Source organism: Anneissia japonica, unplaced genomic scaffold (assembly GCF_011630105.1).
Source record: "Anneissia japonica isolate Jap-2015-1 unplaced genomic scaffold, ASM1163010v1 scaffold287726_len2788222_cov184, whole genome shotgun sequence".
Lineage (NCBI taxonomy): Eukaryota > Metazoa > Echinodermata > Crinoidea > Comatulida > Comatulidae > Anneissia > Anneissia japonica.
Genome location: NW_022705125.1, coordinates 2,320,836 through 2,346,754, shown reverse-complemented (window position 1 = coordinate 2,346,754; position 25,919 = coordinate 2,320,836). Strand labels below are relative to the sequence as shown.

The following is a 25,919-nucleotide window of genomic DNA, read 5'->3' as shown; positions in this document are numbered from 1 at the left end:
ATTTCACATCTTGCACAAATTAATTATGATGATGACTCATAGTCGATGGCAATTATGATGACGACGACTAAATTTTGAATCTATTTATGATGATTACAATTAATGATGCCTGCAGTGATAATTAAGATGATAATGATTACGATTAAATGATTATAATTATAATGATGGTGATGACTACAGTGATAATTAAATTGATACTGATAATACAATGATGATAATGATTAAAATGATGATGGTGGTGATGAAGAATATAATAATGATGATTACAATAATTATTACAATGCTGGTATTGATTACAATGACGATAACAATAATTATAATTCAGAACATCATTTAAACACAAAAATAATTCTTGTATTCAAAAGGAATTGAACCCAAGATTCTTAGATTGTAAGGCAAACACCTTAACCGCTATACCGTAACTGTGTTACAAGTTAAACCTTACTCATGCTATTACTATCGAAGACACAGCAACAGCGGCATACATTTTCATGATTAAATTAATAAATTAAGTTTAAATTTCATTCACGGATCTATATTAGTTTTGTTCTTTATTCAGAGTCAGAATAATGACATTGCAATGTTCATGATCGTTGTCAAGGTTACGACAACAAAGAACTTATAATAGAACATTGCCATATAAAACCGTTACAAGGCTGCTGATCGTTTCTGACATAATTACATTAAGTTATCTAAATTCTGCTACATTAAAACCCAGAAGCAAATTGAGTTTTTACAAAGAAAAAAACGATTCCTTCAAAAGAGATATAGTACAGGTACTGCAGTATAATAAAACACTGTATGATAAACATTGTAATAAGATATGCAGGACATTCTTATCATCTAAAAACAGACACAACTAAAATACTAAAAAAAAAACAAAAAAAAAACAAAAAAACCTCTTATTTTAAAAATCTACAGATTTAAACTTAACAATTTCTCATAATTTTGAAAGCTCCGATGAGGGCAGTATAATAGAGGCAGTAGAGTATATTGGCCCTAACGGCCGCCCATACAAAAAAGATCTATTAATCAATCAGCAGAGTGTTTCTATAGCTCCTTATCGGAGCTAAATAGACACGAAAGTTACAAGTCAGAAAAGAACAAACACATTCAGAAAGAAACTGACTGTGTAGCAAATGCATTATGAGAAAATATCTAGTTTAAACAATGACTACAGACAGGTCTAATCAATCAGTAATCGATGCAAGCATATTTTCTCTATGATGCAAGACATAGAGCATGTGTAGGGCCTGAAATGACAGATGGCTTATGTATATAGGCCTTAAGTTACATTTACACTAGATATGATAATAACACAACAATGATATATCATCACGTTGTTTATATTCTTCAACACTGAGTGCATTTAACATGTCGTTGTTGTGTTGTTATTGTTAGCACAACTAGCCAGATGTCGAGACTGGGCGATTAACGTAACTATTCACGCAAAATATTGGTATTCGTAATCACACATTTTATTTCCAGTTTACATCTAGGCTTAATTGTGGTTAGTCAATTCCTGGCCGAGGTCAAAAACATTGATGCATGACTGTCGTAACTCAATAGCGTACGCTAATCTGGGGTCTGTTGGTGGATTATCGTATGCCAGAGATTGCGCGTTAAGTTCACAGCACTCGAATAATGTTACACTAGTGTAAACTCGTGCCTGAACATAACCTTATACTCAATGTAAAGATAGGTGGCTTTTACTTGTGGCCAGTGTTGCCATGGGATCAATCACCGTGGCACCAATCACTGTGGTGATGTATTAACAAACTAAGCGTTGAAAGCTACATTACTTGGTAAGTCTCATCTCCCAGCCTGAGCCTGAGGAGCGAGACCAGTGCTATCTCGCTGTCGGCCTGGACCGCTGTGTTCTTATCCTTTGTGTTGCTGACAAGGACCAACACCAGCGGCTTAATTATGCTGATATCAAGCGGGTGGTCTGTCTCGTTTGCGATGTATGATATCATCTGAGCCGCCGTCATCTTCATGTCATTTGAACTGTGATTCAAACTCTGGAAATGGAAAATTAACATAAAGTATAATAATAAAGTAAACAATAAACTCTAGTCGAAGAAATAAAATTTATATGCAACATTATTTATCTGCATTACTATATTAGCTCTACCACAATTCTATAGTGGCATTGATCTCCGTTTTCCCAAAAATTGAGATATTGTATTAATTCTTTATAATAATAATAAATAATAACAATAAAAATATTTTTAATAATGATTATACTATAGCAATAACAATATTTGAATAACAACAGCAACATAATGATATACTTTACAATTTTTTCTGTTTTTAAGGGTTGAAACAATTAAATAGCTTTTAAAAGGGCCCTCTGACCATTAGCTACTTTCTCGGGATCTTTCCCACTAAAAGTAAACAGCTACCATAATGAGCCAAAAGTAGTGAGTTAATTTTCAATGAAAATTATTAAGCATTTTAAGATTGTCCTGTTAAACCCGAAGTGGATTTATATCCCAGTCAGTCAATATATGATATTATAATTGGTAGAATATAATATCATATATTGACTGACTGGGATATATATGATATTATAATTGGTAGATTAAGTAAGTTGTTAGATTATTGTAATACTATAAGACACATCCTTTAGGCTGTTCTACAGAAGCAAATGATATTTTCAGCTCCCTTCATCACACATCAAGCATTTTCATTGCACCATTTGGTCATTTTCACTACATGTCTACTGCATACAAAATGTTCAACATTATTACATGGCATATGGAAAGCAGAATTATCATAAGTATATTACGAATACATAACTGTAATCTCTTACTATTTTTTTCATCTAAATAATGGTACCTGGATTTAGCTTCCTTTGTTAGCTATTGTTCCTTTTATTCGTACAGATAATACACATGTGTGCCACTTGCGTGCAAGTGCGTGTACAATATGTTTGATGAAAAATTTACACGTGTCTAAAAATTATACATACTTATTATCATTTTTATTATAAGGCATGATTTGTTTGCCCAAGCTGATATGTATAGTTCTGAATGCTCAGTACATTCCCAAATACTTGTGGAAAAAATCTTGCAAGTGATTCAGGAGGGAATCGAACCCACAACCTCCAGATAACTAGCCTGGTGTCTTAACCACTAGACCACCGAGCTTGCGCTTAGTGGCCAATGTTGAATCTAATCCCCAAGTAGCGGAGGGTACCGCAATGCTATTCTGATGGTGTTTGATGCAAACACCCATTGGAATATTATTATTACATTATTATTATTATAATTATTATTATTTCCAAGTTTCTTAATATGTCACATATATCACAAGACCACATTAAATTTCTTATTATAAGCACGATTTGTTCTTCATTAAATGACCTTATCCACATGAGTGTTAACTGCATCACATGAATCATGGACACTCAGATGCGTTTATTCATCATTAACCTTTCCAAATAAAACCATGTGCTTTAATTTGTTTCATTTTAACTACTGTGCTTCATGATTCATGTTGAGCTGTCCCATACGGAAATAACACCAAGAGACAGACCTGGGAAAGTTCATGCGATTACTCGTGCAATATTAACAAATTTAAAAAAACATTCTAAAAAAATAACTTCTAAAATAGCCCAGCATTACATTACATGACTAATTTATGAATGTTTAAAATGACCTATATTCTACTGTCTCTAAAACGCTTTTATATTTGACATTCAAACTGAGGCTACGTAAAGGTGATATCGATAATCGCAAAACAAAGTGGTCAAACAATGATGAGAACAACAAATTGGATTAAGTAAAGAAAGCGAAAGTTCCCAAGATAAAAATCGTCTTTGCAATCGTCTTCAGTTCGCGCGTCCCAATCGGTTTCCTGGATCAGGTCATGGATGATAAGCACATGTTAATTAATTACGTTCATGTGTGTAAACTTTGCCCTCTTTGTTGTTTGCATCTTCAAAAATAATTAGATTTTTTTTCAGTAATGTGAACTTACCTTAGTTAATATTTACTATCTGGTGAAAACTATAATCTAAATGTTTAGTTATCAAATTCAAATAAATGAGTTAAAGACTGCAACAATTTATTTTTCACAGATTTACACAGCTTTCACTACAAAAATTCTTAAAAAAAAACTCACAAAAATATTTTTTTCTAGAGGGGATTTTTGATTGTCATTAGTGATAGAATCAACTTTAAAATTGTTTTTTGGCAATTTTTTTTATGAAGTTATAGGCCATTATGATTTTGCCCGTTTAGCAGCATGAAGTCAGTGTAAGCTACTGTAACCAAAAAATCGTATAGCGGAGCTATATGCTGTGCTATACGATCGATGAATATTTTCTTGTCCAGTTTATCCTTGAATTTTATTTTTAACAGGTTTTTCTCAAATACATCTGGGTTATTATTCTAATATAAATACATTCCTTTGATTATTAGATGATACAAAACTTTAAGCATACATATGAAAACGGTTATAAGATAATAATGATTACCAAGAGAGCCGACTTCTAGACAGCAGTACAATTAAGTTGGGAAGGGGAGTAGAGAGGTGGGAAGGGTACATGCATCTCAGAGAAAGTTTGCATGCCCAGGTAACCACTAAGAAATTACCGATAAAGATATTACAATCAAGTGGTTACAGATCACATAACATTAACTAATGCATCTCCCTTTCCCATCAGGCCCCAGCTAAATCTCCCACCTTATGTAAATACTCCCTACAAAGCTATCAGCTCTCAACAGTACTAATCATTGATATCTTGAAATATTAGGAAAATTTCTTTTTCAGTCCCATCTCATCTCATTAGCCCCTCTCAGATAGGTGCTGTCGCAATATTGCGGTAAGCATGCTGGCATAATAACCGGCCTATACCCTTTTACACAGCCTTTGTTACTTCAATATTGCAGTAATCCTATGCTTTTCTGTCTGAAAGGGTCTTATAGAATGGCGTAATATTCACGGTTTAAAAACCATAATGTGTAATTGTTTTCAAATTTAACCTTGTTTGCTTATGAATAAATGCACACGCCAGCTTGATTGCCGCAATATCGAGTAAACCTTTGAGACAGAGCAAGCAAGTAACCGTTACCGCAATATTTCGGCAATATTGCTAGGGTGCAAATTGGCCCAAAGTAAGCCAGCATATTGGCGTATCGACACTTTCAGACAGAAACCCAGGCCGGCGTGCTTACTGCAATGTTGCGGTATTGCAGCTCGGTCTATTGATTCTTCTTCTGGCAATTATTTACAAAGAATATTAACATAAAAATTTGAACCTCATGAAATTATCTGAATATCAAATACAGAAATATTAGTATGGATAGATACACATTCTGTATTTCTATTTCAAGAAAAATATTAATATTCTATCACCAAAATATAAGCTCATGGAGGATGTTGCAATACATATTGAAATTTATTATATTATAAGAATTAAGTTATATGCAAACGATTTTAATTGCAAGTGAGATAATCGAATAAACTAATTTTAATTAAAAATTCAATTTGAATGTGCTATCAAGATTATTAAACTATAAACATTTATATTCCATATCATCCTATATATTTTTTTTATTATGTAATTAGTTCTTACACATATTTTACATGTAACAATATGTTGTTCTTCACACATTGGATGTATAACAAAAAACAACAAAATGAAATAAAGGAACAAAGGCTATGACAATTAAAATTACTGATAGTATCCAATTTTATTATGAAAATTAAGTTGCATTAGCAGAAAAACATATTTATGGTTATGCATTTGTCTGTAAATTTTTTTATGTACCCTGTCTTTTGTAAAAGTTAACAATAAAATAATACAAAATATATTTAAATTCTCTATTGTATTGTGTTGGTGTTGTCTAGTTGATGTGAGTGATTGACAAGAGATTGTTAAATATTAGGCAAGCCAACTGTTGCAGAAAGTTTACTAATATCTGGTTGGGATATAGAGAAGGAAGTGTACACTACAATATATCCGTTGGGATATTAGGGAAGCTAAAAGCAGGCATCTGATTCGGATACAGAAACAAGAGCTGTGGCTTAGAAGTAAAGCTGCTCTATAGACTTTGTGGCGCTATAGCTTGGGCGTAAATAAACTTGCTTTCCAATCCTGGTTCCTGGGTTCAAATCATGTCAAGTGACCACCCGTTAAACCTCACAACCAGACTTACTTCATGCGTACATGTTTATACTGGTGCGATTTAAGGAAGAGACAAACACAATACATCTGGATGGAATCATGGATGGAAGGATGGAAGGTGTACACTACATCTGGTTGCAATATGTAGGAAAACAAAAGATAAAAATGCAGTATATAGAAAATGAAGTATTACACTGCACCTGGTTATGAAGTAGGAAAGATAGTAAAATGGTATATATTATGCTGTTCATATATTGTGTGAATGAACTTAACATTAATATCTTCCTACTTTTCTAAATAGTCAATGTCATACTCGTCAAGTTTAAAAAAAAGAAATACATTCAATGAAATTGTACTTCAATTTAATTGGAAATTATTATTAATACAGCCAGTTGGTATGGATCCAAATGTATAAAGCTGTACATATATAAACCTTATAATCTAATTTCTTGTTTATGCGATTCTATCTAAAACCTTTTGAATTTCTTCATGCAATGTTTGGTAAAATCTGAACTTAATCAGGAGACTAGTAATTATGTCATTATAGAAATTTAAACGATGGTTATATATCCGGCAAGCTTTTTATTTTGGATTTTTTAATTCTATTAAGTCTATATTTATTAAAATTGAAGAGTTATGATAAGGCCAAAAAAAATTATTTGTTTACCCTGATCCACCCACTTATAATTCACTGAATAAAAATAGGGTTGGAAAAAGATGCCAGATGCCCAACCAATTAGTCTAAAGTTGTTGTCTTGTGCACTCAAGGTATCTAATATTTATAAGCTCTCTCACTCAAGGAAAATAACCTCACACATAAATGTACTATTGTAAACAAAAAAAAAATATTTGTAGGTCTATTGGAGCTTCCTCACCAAATATGCAGGAAACTTTCTCTATAGTTTATCAGAGCAACGTTATTTCATGTCGATTTGAACAAACTAGCTGCACTAACACTGTGAAGATATTGTTGCTTAACTAAAGACTGTCTGGATAAGATCAAAGAATATACTCGCTCACTCACGCCTGGCTCTTGGGTATAAATGTATTTATACTTAAGAAAACATGCAGATTGTAACAGATTTTTAGTGTTAAAAATACTACCCTTTAACGGCAAGAAACGCATTTACTGGCATTTAGGGAAAAACAATTTCAGGAAATCATGCCCCTGAAATCCCCCAAGAGGAAGGACTTTTTTCATAACAAAAGTCAGTCGTTCGCAAATTTGTCAAACTTCATATCTCTTATCATTAAATTCATTATTTTCATTGGAATCTTAATACATACAATGAACTGAACTTGATCGCTCAGTGAATGTTCTGAAAAACTGTGGTTATAGGCAGAATATCGACAGAAACATCAAAAAGACAAAGGAAGGTAAAAAGTGCACATGTCAGTATAAAGACTTTAAACTAAATTTCTTTTGAAGATATAAGGTTACGAGTAACATAAATATTGATTGCTTGTAACAGACAATTTGCCTTCATTACAACCAGGTTAATTTATTTAGTACCACCAAAGCTTTCACACCTGCAACTTAAAACTTTTTATAAAGTGTATAATAATAATACACCTTTCATAAAAATAATAAGTCCGCACCAGAGGTATCTAGTTCAGAGTGTAAGTAAACAGTCCGGTGGTAATAGCTATTCTTAGTGTCTAAGTGAAATTGACGATCAACTAATCTTTAGAAGCGATCGTATATTAATACATACACCCCCACACAGATCCATGTAACATACATAGATATAAACACACAGACCAAAATATAAAGATAGCCTATTTCACAACAGGAAACAAGTTGATTGATTGACAGACTTTATTCTGCGCAATATACAACACTTTATATAACCCACGTAAGTGGAAAAGGATTAATAATTATATTTCATTCGTAAATCAAGAGTGATTGATTCACTACTTTATAGGATGGGAAGCAAAATCTGTGATACTTAGTAAAGCAAGTGTCGATATGAGATGGAGTTGTTTTGTTGTGATGAAAAACAATCCTGGAGTTTGTAGGATTCCAGCACAGGACCCTGAGATCGTTTCGAAAAGGAAAGATTTTAATTGTCAAGCGCCATTCCAAATATGGTAAACAAAAACAGAAGATCCAAAAGATAAAACTAAAGGGTCAGAATACAAACCATTAGAAGAAAAATAACAAATGTAACATAATAGAGGTTTGTTTCTAGATCGTGCAAGATTACACATCAGGGAGGACACGCCATGTGCTGATTTTCTGGTGGCAGCCAAATTGAATCGTCATTAAAAACGATCCGTTGTGAACGCGTCCTAGCCTTGTGTTCATTATAGAATCGCGTCAACCAACCAGCGTCCGGCACAGTGAGAGTGTCTATCTGTATTTTTTCTCTAATTTATTAAATTGCACAATTCATTAGTATCATTTGATACCTGTACTGTACTTAATTATTTGAATTGTAACTATGTAATTGCATGTGATGCTGCCCTATGGGAGAACAGTCTGTACTGAATAGGCTCAAGCATAAAGAACAATAAAAGAAAGGAAGAATGCAGGGCAGGACAAATGATGAACACACCTCAATGCTTCTCTAATACATAATGCATCGTGTAGCTAAGTACTATAAACTGAGTTAAGTAGAATGAAAATAAACAAATTAAGAAATAAAATAATGCGCACACAAGACAAAAACGCCTCCCATTGCATATATGTATATTTAATCAGCTATAGTCCATTTCCTGACTGGAATTTCTTTGTCCCGAGATTTAGGTTCATATCACTCTGAACATCCAGGCAGACCTGGTATATCTGTGGTAATTTACATGACAATATTTCAGCAGCAAAGCCCCTGGGGATTGCATAAATTTATTACAAGTCGACGACTCGTTGGTTGGGAACAAAGAGTAATAAAAATGATTTTATAAACAAAATCCCAATAGTGTTTATCAATGACTGAATGTTCAGTTAATTCAATGTCCAATTCTGATTAAATGTTTAACAATCATGTGATTTATACCACATTAATCAAAGTATTATTAAGTTGTATTTTATTAGTAACTTATGTAATTATTCAATGTAACTTGAGCTTAGTACTGGGGTACTTATTATCTTTCATACCAGATGTTCCAATGTCCTTAGCAGTGGATGCTACAGCTAAGAAAATAGAGATATTATATTAAAATCGTACTTGTCATTTACTTGATTTCGCTTCTAGTAGTAGAATGTTACTGTCTAGTACAGTCAAATATTAATTACAATAATGATGATTATGATATTAAAAATATTATTCTTAATATAAGCATTCTCATGGAAACATAACAATAATATTTATAATATAATAGTGACAGACAGTTTGATAAATATTAGAAATTGTATTTATTCCAAAATGTGAGAATAACTTTCAATATGAAATGAAATTGAATCAATTTCACTTCTATTCATTATTTTTTACTTCTTAAATTCACTCTATTAGTGAAATATTAGATTACATACCGCTATAGGCAAATTTAGGTTGTTGTGACGCAGTTTGAATTTGCAGGCTTATCGTCATGGATTTGCAACATATTTTTAACAAACTAATGAATCAGTTTAAAAGGTTTAATATACATATAAAACAAAAAAAATCCCATTTTATCCTAATTTGCAAAATAAATTAAAAAAGGATTTTATTAGAAACTAACTTGTCATCATAAATCCAATTAAATCACAGTTTACTGTCAACAGTAGAAACTCTATAGGGAGAAAAAGGGTTATGATGAGAGAGTAGTAAGAAACACTCAAAAAGTTTGCCTTGGGAAAGAAGCAGATAAAAAGAAGAGAAAGAGAAGAATGAAGGAGTGAAAAGGGAAAAGAAATGGGAAAAGTAGAGAAGAGAGAAAATTGGAAAGGGAGGGAGAAGTAGGGGAAGGAGAACTGAGAAGAACGGGAAAGGAGGAAAAATTGGAAATGTAGGGAAAATTGGAAATGTAGGAAAAATTGGAAATGTAGGAAAAATTGGAAATGTAGGAAAAATTGGAAATGTAGGAAAGGGAAAAGAGGAAAAAGTAAGGAAGGAAGAATGAAGACTTGGGATCCCTGGGAAGGGGAGGTTCCAGCCTTTAAAGACTAAAATAGGCTTAAGTCCCATTTACACTAGACACGATGACGACACAATACAGATGCGCACAGTGTTGAAGAATACACTCTTATACAGTTTCTGTCTCTTATACACATCTAGATGTGTATAAGAGACAGAATAGGAAATGTAGGAAAAATTGGAAATGTAGGAAAAATTGGAAATGTAGGAAAAATTGGAAATGTAGGAAAAATTGGAAATGTAGGAAAAATTGGAAATGTAGGAAAAATTGGAAATGTAGGAAAAATTGGAAATGTAGGAAAAATTGGAAATGTAGGAAAAATTGGAAATGTAGGAAAAATTGGAAATGTAGGAAAAATTGGAAATGTAGGAAAAATTGGAAATGTAGGAAAAATTGGAAATGTAGGAAAAATTGGAAATGTAGGAAAAATTGGAAATGTAGGAAAAATTGGAAATGTAGGAAAAATTGGAAATGTAGGAAAAATTGGAAATGTAGGAAAAATTGGAAATGTAGGAAAAATTGGAAATGTAGGAAAAATTGGAAATGTAGGAAAAATTGGAAATGTAGGAAAAATTGGAAATGTAGGAAAAATTGGAAATGTAGGAAAAATTGGAAATGTAGGAAAAATTGGAAATGTAGGAAAAATTGGAAATGTAGGAAAAATTGGAAATGTAGGAAAAATTGGAAATGTAGGAAAAATTGGAAATGTAGGAAAAATTGGAAATGTAGGAAAAATTGGAAATGTAGGAAAAATTGGAAATGTAGGAAAAATTGGAAATGTAGGAAAAATAGGAAATGTAGGAAAAATTGGAAATGTAGGAAAAATTGGAAATGTAGGAAAAGGAAAAGAGGAAAAAGTAGGGAAGGAAGAATGAAAAGGTAAAAGGAAAAAGTGGGGAGGGGGGAGAGGAAGTAGGAATAGGAAGGTAGAGAAAGAAAGTGAGAGAGAAGAGAAGGCAGAGGTCCTAAGTAGGAAGAAGTCATTTCTGGGTGATCTGTTTAAACAGGCTTTCTTAGAACATCTAATTTTGTTTTGCTGCTCATGGTGTACCATTCGACACTGAGACTTCCAAAAGGCAAATGATAATAAAAGGGTAATGCAGTAGCAAAAATATGCAGATTTAATGAAATTGCAATAGATGGGTTATTTTCCCAGAGATTCTTGTCCGGTTGTGGATGTGCAAGAGGCCAGTCCCAATTTCCGGGAGGCTCCTGCAACTTGCGGAAGACTTGGGATCCCTGGGAAGGGGAGGTTCCAGCCTTTAAAGACTAAAATAGGCTTAAGTCCCATTTACACTAGACACGATGACGACACAATACAGATGCGCGCAGTGTTAAAGAATACACACTACGCGGATGATATGTTGTTGTTGTGTCGTAATTGTGTATAGTGTAAATTGGGCTTTACAGGACCTGAATGCAGGCAAAAAGAATAATTAATCTATCTATTTTAAAATAGGTATATTATTAAATTTGTAATAACAGCGTATATGTAGGTTAAAGCTATATATAAAACCATAGGGTTGGCAGGTATTTGAAAATCATACCTATGATCCATCAAGCCACATGACATCTGGCATTTCATCCATTTTGCCTTAATCCCCGACTACCGCGTCCCATCTCTAAAGATCGTTAAGACTAACATTTATTAAAGGTATGCAATTAGCTTGTTATTGTTTCTGCCACCTGGGCCACAAAATGACAGCGAGTTCCATTGACAAATTGTCGCACTTAACAAATATACACAATAAGTACTTACTGCAGCTAATAAACCTACCCTAGATCTTTTGTTAATGCCATCAAACTCAGGGGCACTGACAATCTTAATAAAGAAGTTGTTATGATCTTGGAGCAGACATAACAATTCAACACAAGTCTGTTCATTGTAAATAAACACTCGTTTTAGAGTTTTTGTAATACACTCATTTACAAATGTAGTACAATTTTTTTTTTTTAATGAAATAATAATAGCTTATAGTATACTTTGTATATTAGCATTAAACTGAAAGTAGAACAAGTAATAAATGGCCTTGCTAGTTAATGGATGTTTAATATTATTATTTCTATATTTCTTGCAATTGAACATTGAATTTCTGTAGATGTAGATGTCTGAAAATCATGAAAGTCACTTGATATCTTTCATACGTAAATTCTTTAAATGATCAGTTTTAAGTTTCATTTTTATCCTAAAACATTTTAATAATTGTTTAAAATAGATCTAATAATAATCACAATCATTTTATAACAATCAATTAATCAATCTAGGAGTATTGATGGGGCTGATAGAGTGATGGAATAGAAAAATGAGTGGTGCTTGCTCAGGGGCAATGGAGGTGGTACTAGGTGACTTTTAATGAGTTTATTTGTTTTGGCTCAGCCAGTTTGTTTTTTTTGTTTTTGTTTTTTTTTTGAGGGGAGGGGGAAGGTAGGGGAAGAAAAGATATAATTCTTCATCTGGAGATAATACCCCTACCAAAATTCCTTGAGATATCTAACTAATATCATCAATTATGGTACATGACTGAAGGGGATGCCTTGAAGTTGAGTACAAATCAAAAATACAATTTACTTAATGTTCTGCAACTTTTCTACTAATTCCACTCATCTATCTTTACTCATTAAGTATCCTGGCTAAGTGAGAAGTAGATCTACATTAAATATTTATACCATTAACTATATATATGACATTCTATCAACTTGTCACGCCTATAAACATACACAATATGCTTATCATTTAATTGATATTGGGAATTGTGTCATAATATATCATTTTCATCATGAATCATAGCTTTTATAATTTTCACTATCATTATAACTTCTCCAACCAACCATAAACACCTTCATAGTGAAATATTAAAATATTATTGAGTTTTAACAAATTATTTATATTATAGTAATAGGTTTTGTATGATATTTATTCTTAATCACTATTATACCTTATCAGTATTTTCAGTGATAAATAATTTTGAAGAATGAAATCATTAATATTGATAACATTACTATTATTAATATTTCAATAATAATAATATGAACAATAATATAGTAATATTATAATAAAAATACTATACAAATAAATATATAAATCGTATATGATGACAATGAAAAAATGTAATTTATAAAACTTATTATTGCTTATATCAACTTTGTTAGCCAGGTACCTTGCAAAAAAAAAAAATCCACAAGTCCTTGTTTTTAAATATTCTCTAATTCAAAGCATTGGAGGCTACTTGAGGCAAAGGGTTACAAGAAAGCCTTGATGTTTACCATAAGTTAAATAAATTTAGTAGAAACAAATCAAAATTTCATGGGGAGACTGTAAATCATGAATCATTTTGAATGCTTCATATCAAAAGTTTTTCTAAACTATCATTCTATCAAATGGAACCTAAATTGACAAGCACAGTAAACTGTCCAGAAATGTTGCCCTAGATCATGATCCTGAAATTCTGGGGTTAAATTTAAGAGAAGGTACAGGCCAGGGCTGTCAAATCCTCTATAGGCAAAACAGAGCACATCCCTGAACTACATAACAATATTTTCTCTTAGCACCTCTTGTAATTATGTGCAGACCTTTTTCAAACATAACTACTTTTATAGCATTAGTTAGACCCTTAAAACACAAAAATTCATTATGGCTTAGGGGGAGAAGCCCACAACTATCAAACCAATAAAAAGAGCTAATTTTAATAGCAGAAGAAATTTTAGAGATCCGGTAACACGGAAGAATATTAAACTGCCGTCTGTCTTTCAAAAACATATTTCCTCATAATTCATAATTGACCATTATTCACCTAACTAATATTATAAAATAATAACTATATTAGTCGTTAACATCAAACGATAGAGAATTTGAACTGACACTAAAAATTTGCTTTCTTTGGAGAACTATTATAGTTGAGTTGAGCGAGGGCAGCGCCATCTTTGTTGTTGTGACGGTGAATCTATGTGACCGCAATGCGAGAGGATTTCGTGCAAATCAGGAACTGCTGCATGTGGCTAGCAAAACATGCTAATTTCGCCTTTTGGAAGCTAAACGTAATGTCCCTTTTCTTGAACACAGTGGAGATACATCAGACCTACTTATACAATCGTTTTTTTATTCATTTCACTTTATCGTAAGTTACAAAAAGCACGTTTTCATTGGGGTAAATATTTCAAGTCGGCGATTTAGCCTGACCCTAGGCTGACCAAATAATCAGCCTGCGGAGGTATAATTTTAGGCGAGGTGCGTGTCATTTAGTAGTACTGCTAGTCGAAGTTCGTTTTAAGAAGACGAAATGACGTAATTTTTAAGTTTTAGCTCGAAGTACGACTAAAGTTTGTTTTAAGAATACCGGGATATGACTCATACAGCTTTTAGTCCCCATTTTAGTCATGCAAATAAATTTTTGAATTCTCCTGGATTAGAACCCTGGACAGTGTTATTTTAAGGGAAGCACCCTAACCACCAAACCATATGTCCACTGAGATGTATTAATGTCACACACACATCAATAGCATGTTTATACAGGTTCTTGACTCTTAAAACAGACATCTTGAATTTCCTTATGCTGGACAACGCTTATACATATAAAGGTAAGATTAGACTTAATAGCTCTGAGGAATGCACTAGAGGACGATCCGATTAATTAAATTCAAACAAACTTAAGATGAATAATAGATTATTTTGAATGTATCGTAGAGAATCGCTTTGTTTACTCCAATTAAAGACGTCTTCTCGATCTGATAATCATGAATACGTTAAAACACTAAGTGGTCAACGACAACTTGACTTGATCTCTTGCGAATACCTTTGATGCTTTGTTGAACATTCCCTAATTGGACATATGGTATGGAGTTGTGACTCGGAGAAAATGGACTGAAGCAATAATACACGGGGCAAGCTGTCAATCAAAGAATGATTGAAAGGGAAATTTATGTCTCTATATAGCAGACGACAGCAAATGGCATTTTTCAATGGGGGAAACTGTAATTGCATTAAACAGGTGACAGAATTGAGACATCATTCTGATGGAATTGGTATTTCTAGTCTAGTTATGTTTACGTATTAAAAATTTAAGTTGTTCTTTTTTTTGCATTTCATGGTTTATATCTTCCTACTGGGAATTCACATTTTGAGAAAAACATTATTTCAGCAGCATTTGGGGCTACAATTGACTAGAGTTTAAGTTGTTTTTACCAAAAGCTTGTGGGACACCTATAAAAATTTTAATTGTAATACAGTCCAGCTTCCACTTCAAGACCCCTCTCATTTCAAGATCCCTCTGAATTGTAACCAACTTTTAAAAGCACCAAGTAACAATCACTAAACTTTTTAACACAATGTCAATGTCACTGACATCCTCAAACATTTTACAGTCCCAAAGGTGGTCCGAAAGTGGCCCAACACATAGCACTGAAGACTGCCTAAGGCTTCTTTATGGCCCTACTAACCTGGAGGAAGACCCTCGCACTTTGGTATATTCAATGTTTTAAGAAAGTATATTTATGTCTCTTTTTATATGTTAGTGCTAGTTATAAAGGCAAATTGTCTGGACTAAACAGAGAAATAAATCTACAGAATCATAATTTTGGTACCTTGCTTACAATTCTAATGTCTATGGTTTAACTCATGTAAATTACTAGCTTGTTCTAAATACAACTGAGCTTCCAATGGAAAGACTATCAGGCCACGGCTGTTCAAAGGCAAAACAACATAACTTAAAAATATTAAAAAAAAGTTTTATTGTTTTGGCATGAAACGGCCACGGGGGTCTCTATCAGATAGATAACTGGTAATACATGGTTTAATAATGATCAACAATATAACATAATTATTAATGTCCAATGGTTACCATCAATTCTGATTGATTAAATCAGGGGTCCCATATCTCTTGCATGTCACAGGCGCCTCCCTGGAATCAGGAAGGCGGCCTTCGCACTCCCGCATAACCAAGCAAAAATCTTCCAGGAAAAAAAAACCAATGTCCCACATAATATTTGCATGATTTTACTATTTTATTACCAATTGCCTCACAGAATTCAGCACAGCAAAATGAAATTAGATTTAACCAGGTCTCCTAGAAGGGATTTCTCAAGCTTGGGGCCCCTGTTAAATGTCATCAATATCTAAGTTTAAGACAGCATTGCTTAAACCTAAGTCAAAAGTTCACTCCTTGTCATCAGCTTCCAAGCAATCATACAAACAATTTAACTTATTCTAACACACTTGGTTGCTACGTATTTAATCAAATTAGCAAAGATCTTAATTGATTAATTAAACAACAAAAGCATCGTTGATCAGTAGCCGACGTTAAAGCTACATCAACAATCACAACGATAATGGCAACGTAATTAACGTCACATCGTTTCTGCCTGAACAACTTATGGTAATGCGTCTGTTTAAGTCACCGACAAAAAAAGCGGCAAAAATAGATTAGTCATAACCACATGAGCAGAAGATCCATCAAACCATGTGACGATGTCAAGCGCTTAATTAGATTAATTCATGCAGCTTACAAAACTTTAGAAAGTTATAAGAAAAAATGCTGATAAAAAGAGAAAGAAATAAGGGCATGTACTGGGGTCCTAACTTGGGGGAAGATACTACAGCAAGATACTGTTTAATGAGCTTTCATAACACATCTTATTGTATTTTGCTGTGAGTGATCATGCTCGTGTAAACAATTATCGTTGAGTTATTATGAATTTGAGCTATTTTTTTAGATTAATGTATGTTCGTTGGGAGTGAGGGAGACTGTGATGATCTTAGAGAGACCAGTGGCATATCTAGATGTCTTGAAATGTGATCGGGGGGGGGGGGTTGCCAATAGTGGAGTGTGAAGGTCCCATGGGAAGGCTCAATGATAAAGTGAGGGGTCTAGCTCACAAAATAAGGTAAGGTAATTTTAGGTGATTTTCAAATGTGAGGGGAGGGGGGAGATGGGGATGATTATTTACATGAGTAGACCCCTATGTATTTTAATTTATCTCTATTTTACTGAGCATTTTTATTCTATTTCAAGTTTACTAGACATTTCTATTCAGGGGTAAATCCATAAAAAATTCTGTGTAGGGGGCCATGCTACGTGCTAAGTACCGAGCAAGGAGTGGGTATCAATTGTAAAATACAAGTTCACTAAAATTACAACTTTTATAGAGGCATCATGCAGCGCTTTCAATAACACTTTCTTTTCTCACTCCCCTCTTCCCAACTTCTTTTCTTCTCTCTCATTCTCTTTATTTAAATTTTTTTTTTTGGGGGGGGGGGGAATGGGAGCACCTCTATCACCCCACGGCACATCCTACCCCCTTGAAACTATTCCTGCTATTCCATTTCTCCCCTTCTATAATAATAAATTGTCATAACTAAAATGTCAAGTACAAAATAATTATATGAATATATAAACATGGTAAAAAAATCTAAGCGGTTCACCAACTTAAAATGAATGATTGAAACATTTCCAAATTTGGTTTTGTGAGCGAGGAAAAATTATTAATACTGCATTTGAGCTCTGTGAAGTCACATAAGCTGCGAAAGCTCACAGCAGACAGCGAGTTCAAAAGAGTGATGATAGATAGATAGATAGACAAAATAAACTAGATGAGTTAGCTAATCATTGCTTTTTAAATGCTCATGCACAAAATTGATGAGACAGACTCCAAAAAGTAAGTTGAAGATTGAAATTGTAAATTAGATAAAACCATCCAACTAACCATCTAAACCCTCTTCATGATAAAACCAGTAAAACACAGAGGTGTATCTAGGGATGAGTTCGGGCAAGAACAGGAAAAACTTACATAGGGTTCTTACCGGTAATTGTATCTTGGCTTGGCTTTGTGTATTGGCTTTCAAAAAAAACATTAACCTCGGACATAAAACCTAAGGTATTATGCGAATAATGAGTTTCTATAAAGTATCCCATGTTAGACTCCACAAAAAACTTGCCCGAAACACGCACTAGGTGTCTTGAAAGAAATGCAAACAGGGGTCTCGTTTAGTTGAGAGGTGCCTGCTCACAAAATAAGGAGAATTGAGGTGATTTTTAATTACTTGAGTATGATTATTTTGCTTAGAATATTTTCAATTGGAAGGGATAGGGGGACTGCGACTGGGAGTGCAAGTATTTTTTTGAGTGTGTGCTTGCCCGCCCCTAGATACATCGCTGGTAAAACAGGACAAGAGAAAAATCTGAAAAAAACCCCCCAAAAAACAAAAAACAATGCGGCATCCAATGATGAGCATGCTCTGCTTTCCATGAAAATGATTACTCATTATTTATACATTATTTCTCGCTAAAGTGGTTGAATTATTTTCAAAAGTATATAAACAGTTTACAAAGAGTACACTGGTAGTTTTTATTACAAATATGAACTCTAGTTAAACTAATTAATTTGCGCAGTCACCGTGGCTGTTGCCAGTTCTGAAAGACATTTAAACATAATCGTATTCGTAATGTCTATGATTATTCATGTTAAACAAAGCTGAACATAACAGGAAATTGTAGACTTTGCAAACTCAGAGTAGCTGTAAGGTTTCCTTGATGATCTCAATGTTTACTTGAAAGGTAAACAATGTAACTCGTTCGAAATGATGTAATTTTATGGAAGTGTATTTTCATTCATGATGTAATAAATATACATGATATATCAAATTTGAATAATTAAAGGCAGTGAAGATAACAAAGGCAACAGCAAATTTTAAAAATGATCAGTATCAAAAAAAAAAAAATTAAACAATGATGATGCAGCTAATCTAATTTCAAAAAGCCTCCTTGGAGCTATAATCTTTAGGGTGGTGGCTAAACAATAGGGCGATTTCACAACCTTACGAAAATGATAACGAATACATCATTATCAATATAGTCATGCCTTAAACATTCTTGACAATTATGAGCTGAACATGATCGTTTATACATGTAAAAGGCATGAATGGCATACAGTGTGACTGTCATGCTACTGAAGGGGATGGATTGACTAAACATTTGATGGTGTAACTGTATTCGTTATCACTTTTGTAAGCTTGCGAAACCTCCCTAATAATTATCTAAATGACAATAATACTGCTAATATTATTTACACACGAAAGTACATTATCATAATTTCCAGTTAATTATGATGGGTTAAAAAAAAATTGATACATTAACAATAGTATTATAATCAGTAATAAATATAGTACTGTATGTATACTTACATAAACATACTTATATATTTAGGCACACAACAGCTGTCTCTTATACACATCTAGATGTGTATAAGAGACAGTATTATATCTCTGCACAGTTTGCAAGCATAATTTTGATAAAAATAATAGTTCAGTAATAAAAATGTCATTTATTTTTTCCCATAAATTGCATATTAATATCTTTTATGGTTTGACCTGGGTTACTGAAAGTTTGCTGTCGTGCTAATAAATGAAAAAAACTGACAAACACAGATGGGCAAAATTCCAAGACCTGTGACACACGCAATGAACTTACACTTCGGTACATATCTTAAAGTGTTGGCCCCTTGTGGGCATTTGACAGTCGTGTACTTTTGAACGAGGGTAGGAGGCTAGCATCATACGGATCAAGAGATTATCATGTTTACTTTTTCAACAAGCACTACGGGATGAAAGTGGGCTTGGACTTAATTATCATGTAGAACGACCTTTTTAATCGATACTAATAGTTGAAATCCCACTTGACAATTGAATGGTTGCAGTATTAACACGCAAGTCAACTTTAGCAGATTTAAGATACAACTTTCGATAGGAGAGCTTGTTTCTGGGATGACCCTAATAATATTTCAGGATTCAATTGCTTGGAATTAATTAATAAAGGTCAAAGTTCACTTCCCGTTCAAGAGTTTACATCACTTGCAATCAATTTCTTGGTTAAAGTATACTGATAGTGTTACATGCTTGCTCCATATTAAATAAATGCAAATAATTGCAGTTGTATACAATAAAATTAAAGCAAAATCTGGTGATATTTCTATTATCTCATTCTACCACTAGGGTTGATTATAACATTAATTATGTGATGGAGAGATTGAGAGGTGTCTAATTTAATACAAATAAAATTTAGTCCTGAGGAGTTTTAAATACATGTCTACTACAATCATTTTATTTTTATGAGTTTGGTGGGTAAAATTTTCAAGGTATTCTTTATTCCCTACAGTAGCATACATATGAAGCAATGCTCCCATACACTACAAATAATGGAATTGTAATCTCTTTTGTAAATTTACCTAAAAACTAATTTTGTGTAGAAAGTAAACCTTCCAACTATATTTTGTTTTAAAATTGATAGTATATAATTTAACAAAAATTATTACTTTCTGTTAAACTATTGGAAACAGGCAAAGTGTTAAATTTAAATAGGTCCTGATTTCAGATTTTGACTGGAATTTTGGTTAATTTATTTTAAGTTTTAACCATTGTTTAGGCAATTGATAATGAAAATAAATGCGTTCAGCCCTAATTGCTAAACAAGAACCGAAATCACAGCCAATTGATGGATAAAGGTCAAAGTTTCTGATATCAGATTTTGACTGGAATTTTGGTTAATTTATTTTTTAAGTTAATAAACATTTTTTAGGCAATTGATTATGAAAATAAATGTGTTCAGCTCTAAATTGTAAAACAAGAACCGAAATCACAGCCAAACACTCTTATTGACTGCGTACAATATCGGTTAATCTGCACGCAAGCATAATGTACGTAAATGATTATAAATGACTTTCCATTGATATCTATATATATACACAAGTTTCTGTTATGGTGCTGGCTTGCAAAGTTGCTGGGATTAGAGAGCAAATTCAAGTGCACAGTTTAGTGACACTACTTAACTACGAGCAATCAAGGAAGTGGTGCTTATTAATTCGAGAGAGATTTGCGAAACAAGCCAGGCTTCCTTTCAGTCGTACCGAGTCACAACAAAGGACATATGGGTCAGAAGACACAATGTGGCTGAGATGCAGCAGATAATGATTCATACGATTGTAGTTATGAAAGAACTTTTTAAAAGTGCAAAGGTACACGATAACCTTATTTTCTGCATAATGAGATACTCAAATTTGTCAATTTCTAAATATTTTGGTGTTTTTTGGTGAATTACATATTCTTCCTTTCTTTTAAGCTTGAGTCTATTAAAGTACTGTTCTCCAACATGTGTTCATTAATTTATATACCACCAAATCAAAAGTACCATTTATGGCAATTTGCTATACTCTTTTAAACTATTGTAATATAGACACTTGACATGTAATACTTTATATATTGAAGGAAAAGGTGGGGGGAGGGGGGTGTACTGATGATTTGAGGGCTATGCTTCAAATATTCTTATCATTATGCTCTCTAATCTTCTCATTCATCATAAATTTTCCTATTCTCATTTTACTGCTTTTCTTTATTCTCCATTCCTCATTCTTCCAATTCTGTTCATTGTTCTATTTTTTTCTTCTTGTTATTCTCCTTATTTTGCCCTTTTTGTCATTTGTCTACTTCTTGTTATTCTCAATTTTTTTTAAATTCCTTTTTCTTTTCCTTCCATTTATACTTCATTTCCTTATTCACCTACTTATTCTTATTCCTAATATTTTTCTTTTCCTTTTCCTTACTCCTGTTCTTCATTATCATGATTTTTTTATTCTTTTAATTTTATTTTTCCTTATTCAACCCATATTGGACTCATTATTTTTTCTATTCTCCTCCTTTTTTATATTACTACTTTTATGGCTTTTGTAAGGAATGTATTTTAGTTGATAAAAATGATGGGTTTAAAAGGAATAGAACAACCACCCCTGTACTCAGATGCCGTGCACCTCAATCACTCTGCCACAACAATCTAACTATATTTAAAAAATCAAGCATTTTGTAACATGTACTTCATAACTACACAAATATATATTTAAAAAAAAACTTTCAAAACTGTTTGAATCAGCAAATTTATTCACATACACCAACTCATTTAAAAGTAAAGAGGGAAAAATTTAATTTGTTATTTCCGAATGAAAATGTCGAGGACAGAAGAAATGTATTTCCTACATGGGATCCAAGCATCCGCTGGTGTCATGCTTTTAGTTGATATTTAACATATCATGTTGTGATTTTCCTCATTAAAGCATCTGGCTTCTACATTTAAGCTTCCTGTTGTGCTAGTTAATCTAATTATTAATTAGAAAAAAAACCCTACGAAAACAAGTCAAGACAAATTTTCGTACACAAAAACACAACAAAATTAAAAATCTGTTCTTAATTAATAAAAATGAAGCTTAAAAAAAAAAAACTGAACTAGTTTGGTGGTTTGTTGAAATGCTTTCCCAGGCAATGGCTGGTAAAATAGAGTTATATCCAGTAGGGAGCACTGCTTGGGATCACACCAGCTGAGTCTATTACGTCAATGTGTGTGTTGCATCTGTATCCCAAATTGATTATATCTGGATTAACATCCCTACAGGGTTGGATATTTGTTTCTCTTATTTTCATATCCCGTCCAGAAAAGGATTCACACTAATCGATTTAAAAATATTTGGAGTTTGAAAGATGGAAAAAACAAACATCATATTATAATAAATAAAAAACTGTGGTTCATATTATGTGGATAAGAAAATCTTAATCTTTCTTTTTAAAGCAAAGCCACTGATTTTAATATTGAAAGTGCAGATCCCACTACTTGTTTTATTATTCTATTTGTTAGATTTGTATAAGACATAATACCATAAACTAGGCAAATCTTTTTTATACCTTGTTTAACATACCCTCCGATCTGCCAATAATAAAAATGGAAATTTCAGAAAAAAAAGAAAAAAAAAGAAATTTTATTTATTTTTATTATGCCCTCCGTTTCCCCGGATATCTCCAATAATAATAAATATACTGTATAAATTTAAAGTATTTAACAACCTGATTACCTGATTATTAAAAAAGTCCCTACTCATTTTTGTTTGTTCTTAAAATAGCGGATACATCATAGCACAAACTCCTATACTTAACGTGGAACATTCATAACCACAAAGCTATCATTCGACATAACCAAAATTCATTTCAAATCAGTAACTTAGTCATCATTTATAATCCTGGGTGGGGAGAAACATTGATTTTAAAAGTATGCTAGCCCAAGGACACAAGCTATGTAGCTACACTAGCTCTTATCCAGTTTACAAGTATCCAAAGACACTTAGCGACACTGTTCCCACACAATCTAAAAATTATGGTAGCACTAACCACCGCCTCCCCACCCACCCTCATTCTGCAGACCCTACTAAACCTTAATACACTCACTGTACTGATTAATAATACACTTGAACCATGAACCTCAATGTGTCTATTGAAGTTATTAGCTTTAAATTCAAAATGAAAATGATACACTTGAAACAGTTATATAAATAAAAATGTTCCTATACTCTGGGCATAGAAACTTAAAATGACTGTAATAAATTTAAGGGTTACCGTACTAAAGTCCATAAAATAGTGAAAACTGAAGTGTGTTGTATTGTAGTTGATTACTTATTTTATCCTTTTAAATTACTAATTCCATGTTTCATTTAATTTTATTTTTTAGGTCTTTTTTTTTTATTTCACAAGAGTCATGGAGTTAAACACTCACATATAGTATAGGACATCGTAACTGTCACCGAAACATTCATAAATATACACAAGGCTAAGGTACACATGCCAAGGCCACACACGGCTAGGATCATTATTGTAGCCAATGGATATTTCAATTTAAACAGACATAGAGGGATGAATTATCTAATTGTGAGCCAACCATAAATTCAGCAGGTCATGTAACAACTGCCCTAATAATTATCACAAAGCACTTTTCACGCTGGTTATATGCTTGATATCAAATACGAACATTTTGTGCAATATTTCCGTGTCTGTCTCCTCCACCCCTCAACCGATTGACCTAAAATTTGAGATTTCGTGCTGCGAGATCACACTAAACAAGTACACCAAGTTTCATCAAAATCAAAAAATATGTGGTTAAATCCATTGGGTGATTTGACATGGAATGACCCTAAATTCAAAATGAAAATGATACACTTGAAACAGATATATAAATAAAAATGTTCCTATACTCTGGGCATAGAAACTTAAAATGACTAATAAATTTAAGGGTTACCGTACTAAAGTCCATAAAATAGTGAAAACTGAAGTGTGTTGTATTGTAGTTGATTATTTATCCTTTTAAATTACTAATTCCATGTTTCATTGAATTTTATTTTTTAAGCTTTTTTTTAAAATTTCACAAGAGTCATGGAGTTAAACACTCATGTACAGTATAGGACATCGTAACTGTCACCGAAACATTAATAAATCTACACAAGGCTAAGGAACACATGCCAAGGCCGCACACGTCTAGGATCAGTATTGTAGCCAATGGATATTTCAATTTAAACAGACATAGAGGGATGAATTATTTAATTGTGAGCCAATCATAAATTCAGCAGGTCATGTAACAACTGCCCTAATAATTATCACAAAGCACTTTTCACGCTGGTTATATGCTTGATATCAAATACGAACATTTTGTGCAATATTTCCGTGTCTGTCTCCTCCACATCCAACAATTAATTTAAGTTCTACTTCTATCAGCACGCTATAGGGGAAATATGCATGCAGTGAATTAACGTACAGTGGAGAAGTACTTATTGTTTGTCTATATGTTCCAGTATGTTATGTACAAAATATGAATATGTTATTTGTGTAAACATGTTTGTATTTAGGACATTAACTAAGGGGAAACATGTATTTTAGTTACTGCACGCAATCTTGGTGAAAATCAACCCAGCTTAAATAATACATAAAAAAGTTAATAGTAACAATAATCACATTATAAACAAAGCAATTGATTGTACAATGTGAGGTAATGACATATCAAAGAGCACAGATATTTGGGGGGGGGGGGTGCGGTGGACAGATGGAGAAAGGGAGGTCAGTACTAGCAAGTGAAAGAGATGGAATAAGCAGATTTTCATTGCAAAAAGGAAATGCAAATTTTTCCTGGGGGAGGAGAGGGGTGAACGCCACTATCGCTTAGATACACAACTGGTTCGAGGTCCCAAATGTTCATCTATGCTAAATTAATCATCTTCAGTAAAGATTTTAAATACAGTAAGTAAATAAATATGTAATACTACTGTATTTACACAGGATCTGATGATGAAAATTGCATTCAAGTTTATCGTATCATAGCATACTTCCTCTCATTGTGTGTGCTCACATTACAATCCCGATTCACAATCAAAACTCTATCATCCAGAATCAGTGTCAACTTCAGGCGATTGTTTCAAACTGTTTTCTTTGCTGACACAATTTCTGGTACCAGGAAGTGTAAATGACCAGCGTACAGTGTCAACGTAGAAGGATGACGAGCTTTTCAGTGTCAATTTAAACAAGATGTGTTGTCAAGCCAAGGTGAAAAGTGAATTATACAAGGTTCAAAAAAGTGCTTTGCAGCAACAACTTAAGTTAGTTTTCCCATGAAAAATGACCTCAAATTCAAAGGAAAAGTCCCTTTGATACTTATTTCAACAGTTACTGAGATCTGTCATTCAACTTTAAAATAGGGTTGAAAACGAAACTGGTCCTTATTTGATGCTACTTGGGAAAAGATTATAAACACAAAATACAAAAAAGGCGTAAATTTCCACAATAATATAATCCGAGAATCCTTGGTAAAGCATTTGTATAAGTATAAAAAATAAATTATCAAAGAGAATTTAAAAAATATAATAAATTTTTAAGATAATAAATTTT

At 32.8% G+C, this 25,919-nt stretch overlaps 1 protein-coding gene across 1 annotated transcript in view; it reads right to left on the bottom strand.

Annotated features, from left to right (window-relative positions):
* The window catches only part of LOC117105338 (eIF-2-alpha kinase activator GCN1-like), a 72,386-nt gene that overhangs the window by 1,978 nt on the left and 44,489 nt on the right, over nt 1-25,919 (bottom strand). The window contains exon 47 of the mRNA XM_033246459.1: nt 1,803-2,021. Within this exon, the coding sequence (XP_033102350.1) occupies nt 1,803-2,021 (219 nt within the window). The remainder of the gene's footprint in view (nt 1-1,802; nt 2,022-25,919) is intronic.